Here is a 14,539-nt window from a genome sequence, read left to right on the forward strand (position 1 = left end):
CCCACGGGGGCTGAGAGGGGAGGGAAAAGGGAAGGCTGGCAACCACGTGGGAGGCTCCAGGCTTTTATCTTGGACCGTGTTTTCCAACAGATGTGGAGTGAGCAGCGTCTGTAAGGCAGCAGCTCAGCATCGCCGCTCCCAGATTAAAGGATTTGATAATCTGCTGGTGAGATGTAATTGGAAAAGGCAGAGTCTGCCTGCACTGCACTGCACTGCTGCACAGGGACATTCCCACGCTCCCGAGATCCCTCCAAAGCCTCGGGCAAGCAGAATGAATCCCCAGTGGGTGTGGGGCAGGCCCTGCTCTCCGTGGATCCGGGGAGTAACACTTCATCTTCCTTCGCGGGTAACTATTGATTTATCATTAACAACCTGCCAGGGAGCCCCTCAGTCAGCAGGGGCTGCTCCGGAAGGAATCAGGAGCTGGAGCTGGCACTGCCTCCTTGCCAGGTGCGTGGGGATGCTGCACTTGGGGATGTGGGTGAGTGGTGCCCTTGGCAGTGCCGGGGGAGCTGTTGGACTCGATGGTCTCAGAGGGCTTTTCTAATGCCAGTGGTTCTTGGGGCTGTGATTCCCTGATACCAGGTGGGAGCCCCCGGCTGCCAGGGGAGCAGAGCTGCCCTTGCCAGAGGTCAGAGCCTCACCCAGCAGCAGTGGGGAGTCTGCAGTCGCCGCTTCTCAGCCCCTTGTTCCACCGTGGCTCCGCTCCCCGATTCCCAGCCGCAGCAAACGAGGCTGTGACTGGCTCTGCAGAGCACTGACAACAACGCCGGGCTCCTTCCCCCCTCAGCAGCACGGGGTCCTGACCCAGCACGAGCAAGCGGTGCCACGACTGCAGGGCAGGAATTTCTGGCAGCAGACAGAGGGGCTGAACCTCTTGGGGAGAGGGGGTTGGCTGTCCTGGATGGGGCAGAGGCACGGGAACACCGAGGGCTGCAGGATTCCAGCCGGGGAAGGAGCCCCTGCAGGCTCGGGGCCGAGCTCTGTCCCGCTGCACCGGGCAGCGGCGAGGGCAGGAGGCTCCTGGGATGGACCCAGGCACTGCCACGTCAGAAGCCAGGCCGAGGTGACTGTGCAGAAATAAGAGCCACGTCCAGCACATGGAGCCACCTGCCAAAGGCTCTGCAGGCCCTCTGTGTCCTCCCTGTCACCTGAAGCACTGACAGGGTCCTTCTGCTCCCAGCGGAGTGGCTGGACCAGAAATCGGAATGGGGATCCCCATTCCAGGGACAGGGAGCTGCCTTTCTTGTTCCTCTCGTGCTCTGTCTGTCCACCTGCCTGGGAGAGGCAGGGAGGTGAGATCCGAGGTGGTGAGAGCTGGATCCTGCTGGCAGCGGTGGCTGGAGCTGCTCCAAACACCATCCTCTCCTGCCACGCCCAAACAGCCTTATCAGGAGCTGCTCCGTGGGGCTGTGAGGATCAGCTGGAGGCAGGATGGTGCCTGGAAGCCTGGTGAGAACCAACACCACGTCTGGAAAAGAGAAGAGCAGCGTGGGGGACCCCTCTTTGCGTTGCTGTCACTTCCCCTCCTCAGGAATTCAACTTTCTGGCAAAGCTGCTTTCTTACGTTGGGTTTTCTAAGGTGTCTCAAAAAATTTACCAGAGCTGGGGGGGCTCAGCCTGGACAAAAGGAGGCTCAGGGGGGACCTTCTGGCTCTGCAACCCCCGGACAGGAAGGGGGAGCTGGAGGGGGTCGGGCTCTGCTGCCAGGGAACAAGGGACCGGAGGAGAGGGAACGGCCTCCAGCTGTGCCAGGGGAGGCTCAGGTTGGACATCAGGAGGAATTTTCTGCTGGGAAGGGTGGTCAGGCTCTGGCAGGGGCTGCCCAGGGAGGTTTGGAGTGCCCAGCCCTGGAGGTGTCCCAGGAAGGCCTGGCCATGGCACTCAGTGTCAAGGTGGGCATCGGGCACAGGGCGGATCCATGGGCTGGGAGGGCTTTTCCCAGCTGGATGATTCTGTGATTCTGTGTGTTTGAGTTCTCTTGCCTCCATGATGACAACAGTGAAATAAAACAGGCAGCTGGGCCCTGCCCGTGCCTGTGGCCGGAGTTCAGAGCTCCTGCTCCTGCCCAGAGCTCAAACCACGCTGTGGGACCCCTGCTAAGAGGACAGTGTCCTGTGGCAGCAGGTGGAGCAACTCCAACCCCTTTTCTATTCCTCCTCACACAGCTCCCTGAGCACCTGGGGCCGTTTAACAGCTCCACTGGGGCTCTTGTCCCTGCACAAGTTTTGGGTTCCACCCATTCCTGAAGTGGTGTGAGCTGGAGGTGTCCAAGGGCTGGGACAGTCTGTGCTCCGTGGGAGCTCGTCCCTCGAGGTGAGCAACCAGGAACAGTGGGCCCAGAACCTCCTCAGATGGCCTGCCCTGTCCCCTGCCCCTGCCTTGGCCAGGGGAGGAGCTGGAGAACACAAAGTGGATTGTTCAGGGCGGCTCCAGGGTGACAAAGGCTCTTCCATCCCCGCACAGGCCACGGGCTGGGCCCTGCTCTGAGAGGGTTTGAGTAACCAGCAAGCCCAGTGTGAGTAACAGCTCTCCCCAGTGAACCTCCCCAACCCCAAACCCTGTTGCACAACTCGCAGTGATTCACTGTTCCCGTCCCCAGGGCAGATCCGGAGGGCACACACACCACACAGCTCTGGGTGTTGCAACTCCCAGTGCTCAGCTGTCCCTGGCAAGCCCAGGAAGAGGCTGCTGGGTCCTGCTGGGTCCTGCTGGCTCTCCCCTTCCACCCCATTCCTCCTAACTGGGTAATTTCCCCCAGTCACAGCACATCAGTGCCCCACTGGGATCAGACAGAGGGTCCTGGGGAGGGTGTGGAGAAATGTGAGAGCTGTTCCACCTCTCCCAGGACACCCCCAAACATACCAGCAGAGCAACGATGGTCACCTGAGGGAGCAACCAAGAGCAAAGGTGTCCTTGTCCTTGGTGGGGTGTCTCCTGCAGGATCATTTCCCTCAGGGAATAACATTTAACGGTTTAAAATCAGGGCCAGCCTTAGACAACAGACAGAAAATATTCCATCTTGTTTGCAGAGGGATAAGTGAGGATCTCAGGGAGAATTTCTTTATGGAAAGAGTGGTCAGGCACTGAAGTCCCCATCCCTGGAGGTGTCCCAGGAAGGACTGGCCGTGGCACTCAGTGCTCTGGGCTGGGGGACAAGGTGGGCATTGGGCACAGGGGTGACTCCATGGGCTGGGAGGGCTTTTCCCACCTCAGTGATTCTGTGTGGTACCACTTCCTCTCCAGGACCCTAAAGATGAACTTCTTTGAAGTGTTGGAGGTCATGAACAAGCTCTCTAGGACAAAAGCCTGTTGTGACACCAATGTAAACATCTAGTGCTCATAAACCTTTCGGGAGTGACTGGGAGCCGCCGGCCCGTGGGTCCCCAGGTGGGATCCGTGGCAGTGCCTGCGCCAAGGAGCTCTCCATGGACACTGGAGCTTCCCCCTGTCTGCTCAGTGACAGGGAGGAAGTGCTTGTACAGTGCCCTTACACTGATCCAGCAAAGTGCTAAAAATAAACCTTCTCTGTGAAGCCGCAAACTCCTGCGTGTCTGCTGTGTCAGCTCCTGGAGAGGAGACACTGCCGGAGCCCAGGGGACCTGGAGACAGAGCGGGGACCCCACTAAGGGTGGGGACAGCTGCCTGAAAGCACCGGGAGGGCTGAGAGACCAAAACACTAAATAAACCCCAGTGTCTGTCTTCAGAGCCCTGCCTTGGGAGGGACATGACTTTTATGAAACCTTTTCACAGAATCACTGAGGTTGGAAAAGACCTCCAAGATAATCAAGTCCCCCCTGTGCCTGATGCCCACCTTGTCCCCCAGCCCAGAGCACTGAGTGCCACAGCCAGGCCTTCCTGGGACACCTCCAGGGCTGGGCACTCCAAACCTCCCTGGGCAGCCCCTGCCAGGGCCTGACCACCCTTTCCAGCAGGAAATTCCTCCTCCTGTCCAACCTGAGCCTCCCCTGGCACAGCTGGGATCGTGTCCAGCCGCTGCCACCAACACCCCCAGGGCCTTTTCCAGATTTCCAGCCACCCTGTCGTCAGATGAATTTGAGATAACTCACGTTGCAAACAGTGGGAAATGACTGACGGCAAGATACTCAGTTATGAAAGCAAATTGCAGCTGGCAGTGCGCTGGGCTGCACTGTGGGACAGGTTGCCCAGAGAAGCTGTGGCTGCCCCTGGATCCCTGGAAGTGTCCAAGGCCAGGTTGGACGGGGCTTGGAGCGACTTGGGCTAGTGGAAGGTGTCCCTGCCCGTGGCAGGGGGTGGGATTGGACGATCTCCAGGCTCCGTTCATCCCAAACCGTTCCATGATCCCACGAATCTCTGTTTTCCCGGCGGCGCAGGGCGGGATCCCCCGGAGGGTTCGTTGCCCCCCTCACGCGCCGCCGCCAGGGGGCGCCTCCCGCCCCCACCGCCCGCCCGGGGCCGCGCTCGCGCTCGCGCTCGGCCCCCTCCGCGATGACGTCACCCCTCTTCTGGGGGCGGAGGTTTGACTGGCAGGCGGGTGCAGCCAATGGGAGCCGGGGAGCGCGCCGAAGGGGGCGGGACTTACGGCGGCGCAGGGGCGGGGCCACCGGGGCCGCGCGGCCGCCGGTGACGTCATCACGGGGGGGGGCTCTGCGGGGCCGGTCCCACCTGAGGGAGGTTCAGGGCGGGATGTCCCGGGATTCCTCCCCAAAATCCCACCTGACCCTTTCCTCTGGCCAAATCCCCCTTGTCCCCAGTCCCTCTGCAGCTCTCCTGGAGCCCCTTTAGGTTCTGCAAGGGGCTCCAAGGTCTCCCTGGATCCTTCCAGCTGAGCAGCCCCAGCTCTCCCAGCCTGGCTCCAGAGCAGAGGGGCTCCAGCCCTGGCAGCATCTCCACGGCCTCCTCTGGACTCTCTGCAGCAGCTCCACGTCCTTGTGCTGCTGTTGCCCAGGGCTGGAGGCAGCTCTGCAGGGGGGTCTCAGCTGAGGGGGCAGAGGGGCAGATCCCCCCTGCCCTGCTGCCCACCATCCCTGGGGGATCAGCCCAGGGCATGGGGGGTTCTGGGCTGGGTCATGTCCAGCCTCTCCCCCACCAGCCCCCCCATATCCTTCTCTCCAGGGCCGCTCTCGGTCTGCTCATCCTCAGCCTGGATCGATCCCGGGGGTTGTTCCTACCCCAGCGCAGCCACCTTCCCTTGGCCTCGCTAAATTCTGTGATTCTAAACCCCACCAGTTTCCCACGGGCCCCACCGCTGCATTCCCGTCCCTTCCCTCGAGAATCAAAAAAAAAAAAACAAAAAACCACCAAAAAACAACAACAAAAATCACCAAAACCCCTCAAACCGCCCCCCCCCCCGGCCCGGCCGAACCCCGGGGCCGCGCGGTGACGTCACGGGCGGTGCGCGCGCGCCCCCGCGGAGCCTGCGCGGTGGGGGGCGTTGGGGCCGCGGGGGGGGGGGGGGCAGGCGGCGCGCGCAGCCTCGGCAGCGCCTCCGAGGAGCCGCCGCGAGCCCGGCGGGGAACCGGGGACGGACAGAGCCCGGACGGACAGAGCCGGGACGGACAGAGCCGCGGCACCGCCGGGCAACGCCGCGCCGCACCGCCAGCGCCGCGGGGGTATGAGGGCGGGCGCCGCCGCCGCCGCCGCCGCCCCGTGAGGAGCCGCGGGCGCGGGGAGCGCGCGAGGCCGCCCCGCCACAGGAAGCCATTTTGTGGGCCCCCTCCTCCTCCTCCTCCTCCTCCTCCTCGCCCTCGTCCTCTTCCTCCTCCTCCTCCTCGTCCTGCGCCGTCGCCGCCGCCCTCGGGAGCGGCCGGGCCCGGTGAAGGAGGCGGCGAGGAGGGGCGGCGGCGGCCGCCGCGCCCTCCCCCATGGCGAAGAAAACCTACGACCTGCTCTTCAAGCTGCTGCTCATCGGGGACTCGGGGGTCGGCAAGACCTGCGTCCTCTTCCGCTTCTCCGACGATGCCTTCAACACCACCTTCATCTCCACCATCGGTCAGTTCCTTTGCTCCCCCCCCTCCCCGGACCCCCCCGCCCGGTGCCCGTGTGTCCCCCCCGCTCCCCGGGGACCTCCAGTGTCCCTCTCGGGGGCCCGCTGTGTCCCCCGAGCCCTCTCCTGTGTCACTCTCCGGGGACCCCCTGTGTCCCCCCACAGCCCCGCTCCTGTGTCCCCTCCCAGGAACCTCCTGTGTGCCCCCCACCAATCCCGCTCCTGTGTCACCCCCCACACCTCATGTCACCTCCAGGCACCCCCTGTGTCCCCCCCCCTTTCTGTCCCGCTCCTGTGTCCCTACCAGGGACCTTCTCTGTCATTCCCAGTCCCCGCTCCTGTGTGTTTGTCCCCCCCCCAGACCCCCATTGTGTCAGCCCACAGGGACCCCCCGTGTCCCCTCAGGGACCCCCCTCTCCAGCCCCTCTCTTGTGTCACCCCCCCAAGAACCCTCTGCGTCCCTCCCAGCCCCACTCCTGCGGGTGTCCCCCCCCCAAAGCCCCTCTGTCCCCGCCCTGGAGCCCCGGCAGAGCCGCCCCGGTGCCGCCCGACGCCGGCTCGCCCCCGCTGCAGGGCAGGGTGGGTTCTGTGCCTCCCTCCCTCCCTCCCTGCCCGCAGTTCCTCGCCCGGGGTGACCCCGAGCGACCCTCGCCGTGCCCCGTGCCCTGTGCCAGCCGCCAGAGCCCACCTGGCCCCTTCCATCAGCGCTAATCCCGCTCCCCGCGGGCAGGAGGAGGGCGGGGGGATCCCCGGGCCTGCGATGTGGCTCAGGAAGGATCGCGCTCGTGGGTGGGGTCTGTTTTCTCGCCCGACAAAGCTGTCCTTCCCCCCCTCCCCTTGGCCGGGCTGGCTCCGGCCCTTCCTCGCTTGGTGCAGCTCCTGACCAAGGTAGAGCTGCCCTGACATCACCGAGGAGGGATGGGTCTTTTCCTGGGCTTTCCTTTTTCCGTGTGCTCTGTGCTGTGGGACAGGCCTGGGCCCTAACATCCTATCCCAGCGTTTTGTTTGCCTGCCCTGAACATCTCGTCTTGCAGATGAACAGTTCAGGTCAGCAGCTTCTCACCTTCTTGGTGACTGGCTCTGGAAATTTAGGAGAATTCCCATCTCTGCATTTTCTTGCAGCCCCCAGTGGTGTAACATGTGTCTGCCCACATCTGGGCAAAAAAGAAAATGATTTGGGGGGGGGGGTTGAGTTGGATCTGGCTTTTGTGCTTGCTGTAAATCCCTGGAATGATGGGCAGTGCAGCTGCTCAACGTGGAGTGTCAGAGTAAATCTTAGTGCTGGGTGTGAGGACTTCCTCATCCGTGTGGAAATGCCACCCAAAAATTGCAGCTTGGACTACAGCACATCAAAAGGCTGCCTTAAGCAAGCCTTGGGTGATTCAAAGTGGGGGAAAAAGAGTATGTTTGGGACAATGAAGCGTCAAGAATGTTGTTTCCCAAAAGCTTTTAGGGCCTCCACTCGAGGTTTTGCTCCCTTTTTGTGTGGGGGTGTGTGTGTGACAGTGGGTTAACAGTGCCCCTTCCCAGGGCTCCCTTGGCTCTGGGGGCTGCAGGGATTTGCTGCCCTGGTGTATTCCACGCTGCTTGGCAGGTCCTGGCTGGGATCACATGGCGTTCCTCGCCCTCCCATCCCACTCTCCCGGGGTTTATTTCATTCCCAAAGTTAAAAATAGGCAACGTCATAGCTGAGGAGTCAGCAGGCACATGGAGGCTCCTGCTCCCCGGCCCCTGTGCTTGTAGTGGTCCTTGAGCACTCAGGAATTTGGTAATTGGTGTTGGCTGCTGGTCTGACTGCGGGTTTGGGGCCTTCAGGAGCAGTACCACCGAGTTTAGGACGTGCAGGGTTTGGAAGTGTTTCCCACCAGTCAGGCCAATTCTGACCAGTGGGGTGTTTGTTTCTGGAGTGCATAAACTGGAAAGCAGAGGTGTTTTATTCCCTGGATTCTGGCCTGGATGTCTGGGGATGGTGTGTGTGTGAACATCCCTTGGTGTGTCAGTGTGTCCTCACGGTGGAATTTGGCAGTTTTTGGGGTGCAAATAGATTTTCTGTTTGATGCTTTAAGCGCTCAAAGATGCCTTAAATGTGTTGTTTCTGTGGTTTTTTGGGAGGTTAATGAAGGAACCTGGGGGGAAGTGTCAGTGTTGGTTGAAAGGGAGACTCCTCATTAGCACCTTGGGAAAAGCAGCCTATCCATGATGGAAAAACCTGGGATAAAACACCTGTCCAGTGCATTGCTGTCCACATTACTGCAAAGCAATGGGATAATCTGGCTGAAAACATGACTCCAGGTTCCCACTGGTAGCTGCAGCTCTCAGGCTGCCCCAGGTTCTCCCCCACTGCAGCAGTGCCAATCCAGGGGCCTGGGAAGGTGCTTTCCCTGGTGGTCCCTGCTGTGGGAAATCCCAGCACAGCAGCCACTCGGGCTGGTTCTGCAGGTGGGAGAGGAGAGTCCCAGGGAAAGCCTCCAGTGGAGTCTGTGAGCTGTGGGCACGAGGAAATGCTGTTCCCAGAGCACTTGTGTACACAGAGGGTGACACTGGAGGGGACCAGCCCTTGGCTGAGCCTCTCCCTGTGTTTGGAGACACCCAGCAAACAGCCTGGGAGGGTGGCAGCTCTGACCCAGGGCTCTGTTTGCCTGGAGCTCCACCAGGAACCTGGGATGCTCCAGCCTGTAAAATGTGCTGCAGGGCTTAGGGGTGGCTGTAGCAGGGACTTCTCATGGAATCCTGGAATGGTTTGGGGGGGAAGGCACCTTAAAGCTTATCCAGTCCCACCCCTTGCCATGGGGGCACCTTCCACCAGCCCAGGTTGCTCCAGCCTGGCCTGGGACACTTCCAGGGATCCAGGGGCAGCCACAGCTTCTCTGGCCAACCTGGGCCAGGGCCTCCCCACCCTCACAGCCAGGAATTCCTTCCCAGTCTCCCACCTATCCTCCCACCTGTGTCCTGTCCCTCCATCCCTTGTCCAAAGTCCCTCTCCATCTTTCCTGGACGCTGCTTCAGCTACTGGAAGGTTCAGTCTTTAGTCTGTAAGGAAAGGAGGGATCTCAAGGAATATTGAAACCCATGTCTACGAAGGATGAGTGAGGAGGGGTTCAATTCTCTAAAACCAAAGGCCTGTGTGCTGTGTAAGGGAAGATAAAATAATAAAGCATTTCTGCCTCACATTAGTGACTTCTCTTCACGTCACATCTCATCGTGCACCGATTAATCCACGCTGGCCGTTGGGATGTAACTCGCTGTCCGTGTGGTTTGACACGCTCTGACTTTGAGTCACTCCAGTCTAACATTTCCTGCTAAAGCAGCAGTTCAGCTTTTGGAGGTGCTGAGGTGCCTGTGCCAGCGGTTTCATTGCCCTGTCTCAGGCACTATAAATATTCCAGTGGCATTTCTGCAAGAAATCCCAGAGTCATCGCCACCTCCCGGGGGGGGGAGGCAGGGGCTGGGCCTCTGCTGCTGCCTCGCTGTTTGCAGGTGAAAAGGGGACCAATCGTGGCCTGTCCTCAGCCAGTTTCAGTTGTAAGAGCTCCAGCGATTTCTCTGGTGCAGGGATCGTTTCTGTGGTGTTGGTTTTTGGGAATTGCTGTGGCCTCTCAGCTGTGCCCTGTGGACGCTCCACGCTGGGCCGGGTGTTGGTGTAGCTGAGAGCTGTAGTGCCTTCCCTGCTGCCACTCGTGCTGCCAGCAGATTTCCTTCATTTTTCAAAGTTAGAAATGTTACTAAAAGTAACTTGCTGCCGGTGTGTCCTTGAGATCTGGATTTTTTTGGTGATTTTTTGCTGGCGTTCAGCGTGTCAGGGTGGTGTGAAGCGAGCCAGGGAAGGGGAGCTGTGGGAGCTCTGTGCTCACTCTGGAGCTCCAGCCTTTGGTACCTGGGGACAGGGAGGGAGGGAGGCTCAAAAATTTGAATGTCAAAACTGAACCCCACCATATAATCACTGTTGTCTGACTAAGTCAAATGCAAATTAAGATGAGTCACAAAAAAAAATGTTTTCCCATGAAATCTGACTGGTAACAGCTCAGGAGAACAAAGGGTGTGTGAGCTTTGGGAGATCCCTCCCGGTGACTGGAGGTAAAGCTTCCCTGGATCTTAACCCCTGCTGGAGGTGCAGTTGTGCTCTGTGTTCCTGGGCTTTGCTCACCACGCTGCAGCTCTACAAATCCCAGGAGAAAAAGCAGTGATTTTGAGGTTTGATCACCTGTGTTTTATTGTGAACGCAGCCAAAACTGTGCAAAACTGTTATTTTAAATGTGAGAGTGTAGGAAAACTGCCTTCTGATTACTTTTTAGTTATTTCTCTGCCATTTACTGGAAGTGGTTTTGAGTTGGAAGCACTTGCTTTGGAATCATTTCATGCTGGCACATTTAAGCAGCGAAGTTTTATAAAATCAGTCCCGAGATAATAAACACAACAAGTTTCTTTGTGCATCCCGGGAGGATCTGTTCACCCAGGATTGTGATATATTAAATATTGGGAAGGGAGGAGCCCCAGATAGAGAATGGGGAAGGACTTGGCAGATTGTGGGAAAGCAAACTGGGTGCAAATGATGGTTTGAGTGGTGAAAGTGCTTTTAGCTGAGTGGTGGCTGCAATGAAGGCTGAAAAACAAGTAGTTTCTTGGGTCCAACAAAAGGATTACTGCAGCAGTTGGAGGCAGTGATTTTCCTCTTCCCAGAAGCTGTGACTGCCCCTGGATCCCTGGAAGTGTCCAAGGCCAGGTTGGACGGGGCTTGGAGCAACCTGGGCTGGTGGGAGGTGTCCCTGCCCATGGCAGGAACTGGATGAACTTTAAGGTCCCTTCCAACCCAAAGTATTCCTGGTAGGAGCAGTAGGAGCTGTGAGTTCTGTTCCTGTTGTGCCCAGGCTGTGGGTTCAGTCTTTTTCTCACTCCTGGCACGGAGCAGATGAATTGGAAACGAAAAAAACCCCCACAGAGCCCCATCCCACAGAGCCCCATCCCACAGAGCCCCATCCCACAGCCCCCCATCCCACAGCCCCCCATCCCACAGAGCCCCATCCCACAGAGCCCCATCCCACAGAGCCCCATCCCACAGATCCCCATCCCACAGATCCCCATCCCACAGCCCCCCATCCCACAGCCCCCCATCCCACAGCCCCCCATCCCACAGTCCCCATCCCACAGTCCCCATCCCACAGTCCCCATCCCACATTCCCCCATCCCACAGTCCCCATCCCACAGTCCCCATCCCACAGTCCCCCATCCCACAGTCCCCATCCCACAGCCCCCCATCCCACAAACCCCCATCCCACAGCCCCCCATCCCACAGTCCCCATCCCACAGTCCCCATCCCACAGTCCCCATCCCACATTCCCCCATCCCACAGTCCCCATCCCACAGCCCCCCATCCCACAGTCCCCATCCCACAGTCCCCATCCCACAAACCCCCATCCCACAGCCCCCCATCCCACAGCCCCCCATCCCACAGACCCCCATCCCACAAACCCCCATCCCACAAACCCCCATCCCACAAACCCCCATCCCACAGACCCCCATCCCACAAACCCCCATCCCAACTCCTGCCTGGCCATTTCCACGCCATGGGGTCCAGAGACACTGCAGGCAGCAGGAGATGCCCAGGTCGTGTCTGCCTGTGGGTGACTGAGCTGCACAACTGGCTGCCAGGGGAACTTGGGAGGGGAAAAGATCAGTGGCATCAGAATGAGAGTGGAAGATGGAAGTGGATCCCTTGGTGCTGTGGATACAGCTGGAGCTCAGGAATCCCCCTCAGCTCTTGGCTGCTGGAGGTGGGACAAGTACTGTTTGGCCTGGAGAGAGGGGTTCTCCTCACCCCTGGCTGCTGGGAGCTCCTGGAGAAGGGTTCCAGAGCAACCTGGACTCTGGGTGTGGCACATGGAGGGTGGGATGGGTTTGGGGTTTTTATTGGAGGGGTTTGGGGTTTTTTTTTTTTCAGCCAGGGCCCTGAATAACGAGCAGTATTTTTGCTTGTGCACTCCTGGCAGCGCTGATGAGAAGCTGGGGAAGGCTGTGGTGAGGAGCTGAGCTGGCTGGAAACTTCTTTGTGTAACGTGGCTGTTTTTTCAGCTGAGCTGGATCAGTTCCCTGATCGGGCTCCTTATGTTACCCTCCAAATCTGGACTGGTGGACTTGTAGGGCAGCAGGGGATGAGGAAACACTGGAGTGGGTGGTACTTGTACTCAAAATAACAGGTTCATTTGGGTTGGAAAAGCCCTCCCAGCCCATGGATCCCCCCTGTGCCCCATCCCCACCTTGTCCCCAGCCCAGAGCACTGAGTGCCACAGCCAGGCCTTCCTGGGACACCTCCAGGGCTGGGCACTCCAAACCTCCCTGGGCAGCCCCTGCCAGTGCCTGACCACCCTTTTTAGCAGGAAATTCCTCCTCATGTCCAACCTGAGCCTCCCCTGGCACAGCTGGAGGCCGTTCCCTCTCCTCCTGTCCCTTGTTCCCTGGGAGCAGAGCCCGACCCCCCCCAGCTCCCCCTTCCTGTCAGGGGGTTGCAGAGCCAGAAGGTCCCCCCTGAGCCTCCTTTTGCTCCAGGCTGAGCCCCCCCAGCTCCCTCATCCCCTCCTGCTGCTCCAGCCCCTTCCCAGCTCCCTTCCCTTCCCTGCCCACACTCCAGCCCCTCCCTGTGTCTCCTGTTTGAGGTCCCAGAGCTGCCCCAGCACTGGAGGTGCCCCAGCAGTGCCAGCACAGGGAGGGCACTGCCCTGGGCCTCAGAGGTTCCCCCTGACAATTCACTGTGTGGCTGCAGTTCCACACTAACAAAGCCCCTGGCAGCAGTTCCAGTGCCTGGCCCTCCCTCCTCCCTGCCCCCAGTGTGCAACCAACCAGCCCCACACTGGGCTGGCTCCTCTCCTGCTGCTGTGCCAGCCCCGGGGCAGAGCCAGTGGTGAGGGGCAGGGAGGCTGCAGAGCCCTGTGCCCTGGCAGCACAGCCCTGTGCCCTGGCAGCCCTGCTGCCCCTCACGCTGCCCTTGCACACACTTTGCTGTTCCTGTGTGCCTGGAGCCCATCCCAGCTGCTCCCCAGGGTGCTCCGTGTGCCCGGGAGCCGCGGGGACACCCGGGAAGGAGCGAGCACGGCTCAAACCTGCGCTCTGCCCCAGCTGGCACTGCAGCAGGGGCAGGGGTGAGGAGTGGGGCAGGCACTGATGGTTTCTGGAGTAAAGCATGTGCAGATGCTTGGAGCCTGGAGCTGCTTGTGACAGGCTGTGTGATCCCTGGGCTGCTCCTGAGTTTTAGGAGGCCACGCAAAATGCCTGTTGGTGCTGGTAGAATCTTACTCAGGAGCTGCTAAGCAGGGACACAGCTTCTGTTCTAAGCAGGGCCACAGCCTCTGTTTTAAGCAGGGACACAGCCTCTGTTTTAAGCAGGGACACAGCCTCTGTTTTAAGCAGCCAAGGATTAGTTTTTGGTGCCTTGTTGAGTGATAAACCCAGCTGGGGAGGTGCAGAGAAGTGATTTCCTCTCGACTTCTTGGTTTTCCTCTTTTGAAGGAAAATCTCTTACTCTCTTACAGAATAAATTCCTCCCTTTGAGGGGGGTGAGGCCCTGGCCCAGGTTGCCCAGGGAAGCCGTGGCTGCCCCTGGATCCCTGGAAGTGTCCCAGGCCAGGTTGGATGGGGCTTGGAGCAACCTGGGCTGGTGGGAGGTGTCCCTGCCCATGGCAGGGGGTGGGACTGGATGAGCTTTGAAGGTCCTTTCCGACCCAAACCACTCTGTGATCCGATGGTTCTCTTTATCCTGAGGAAACACTTGATCTTCTCCACCCTTGAAGTCAATACTGATATTTAATTAGAGGATCAATGGAGAGTCTATTGATAAAATGCTCATCAGGGGATAGAAAAGAATCAATCCCACCCTGCAGGGCTTTGGGGCAGATGTTGGTGCCTCTGGTCCAGCGGTGCTGCCCGTGAGGGGCTTTGCCTTGGCAGCCCCCTCTGCTGTCCCTGCCCCTGGCAGCCCTGGGTGCCCCTCCTGCTCCCTGCTCCTCCCTCCTGGAGCTGGGCACGGGCAGCTGTCCTTGCCTGTTGGCTGGAGAGCTGGAGGATCCCGGGAAGGATGGTGGCTGGGATCAGGCTGCTCTGCCAGGAAACTGCATCCCACCTGGGGCTGAGGGCTGTCCTTCCCAGGGGTGGGAACAGCCTGCACGGATCCTGTGGACAGGGGCAGCCAGGGCCTGCTCTGCTCCATGACCTGGTGGCACATGGAGGAGGGTTTCAGCTGGGGTTGGGTTTGTGGAACCCCAGTGAGGAGGGGGGAAGAAGGCACTTCAGAAATGCTTTGTGAAAAACCAGCTTGTCAAATTCCTGGTGCTGTGGGAATTCCCTGTCTGGCCCTGGGAAAACAGGGAAGAGACCAGAGCTGCTGCTGCCAGTTGTCTTGAGTGTCTGGTGCTTCAGTGCAACCTCACTGTGTGGGTTTCCCTTTCTGCGTGGGTCTAACTACGACTCTTGCGTGGGTTTAACTGAAGTCTCTGCATGTTTTGGTTCTTTTTTGCAGCTAAAACAACTCCAGGCTTTCTCTCCCACTGGGTTTGTGACTTGTTCCATGCTGAGCAACCTGGAGAA

At 59.5% G+C, this 14,539-nt stretch overlaps 2 protein-coding genes across 2 annotated transcripts in view; one reads left to right on the forward strand and one right to left on the reverse strand.

Annotated features, from left to right (window-relative positions):
- Positions 1–565: 565 nt before the first annotated feature.
- Positions 566–4,421, reverse strand: LOC116784656. Its single transcript, XM_032683472.1, has 3 exons — positions 4,071–4,421; positions 1,165–1,449; positions 566–1,070 (listed from the first exon to the last, which is right to left on the reverse strand). The coding sequence occupies exons 1-3, from the start codon at positions 4,319–4,321 to the stop codon at positions 641–643; spliced, it is 966 nt and encodes a 321-aa protein (XP_032539363.1). The 5' UTR covers positions 4,322–4,421; the 3' UTR covers positions 566–640.
- A 1,221-nt stretch (positions 4,422–5,642) lies between these two features.
- The window catches only part of RAB10 (RAB10, member RAS oncogene family), a 46,707-nt gene continuing 37,810 nt past the window's right edge, over positions 5,643–14,539 (forward strand). The window contains exon 1 of the mRNA XM_032683473.1: positions 5,643–5,973. Within this exon, the coding sequence (XP_032539364.1) occupies positions 5,847–5,973 (127 nt within the window). The 5' untranslated portion in view covers positions 5,643–5,846. The remainder of the gene's footprint in view (positions 5,974–14,539) is intronic.

Source organism: Chiroxiphia lanceolata, chromosome 3, assembly GCF_009829145.1.
Source record: "Chiroxiphia lanceolata isolate bChiLan1 chromosome 3, bChiLan1.pri, whole genome shotgun sequence".
Lineage (NCBI taxonomy): Eukaryota > Metazoa > Chordata > Aves > Passeriformes > Pipridae > Chiroxiphia > Chiroxiphia lanceolata.

Bases quoted from the DNA above. Each gene is read 5' to 3' on its own strand.
- LOC116784656 (XM_032683472.1), bottom strand. From the start codon at position 4,321: ATGGAACGGTTTGGGATGAACGGAGCCTGGAGATCGTCCAATCCCACC. The intron at 1,450-4,070 runs GTGAGTTATCTC...GGTTCTCACCAG, and splicing joins CATTTCCCACTGTTTGCAAC to GCTTCCAGGCACCATCCTGC. The intron at 1,071-1,164 runs GTCAGTGCTTCA...ATTTCTGCACAG, and splicing joins GCTGGGAGCAGAAGGACCCT to TCACCTCGGCCTGGCTTCTG.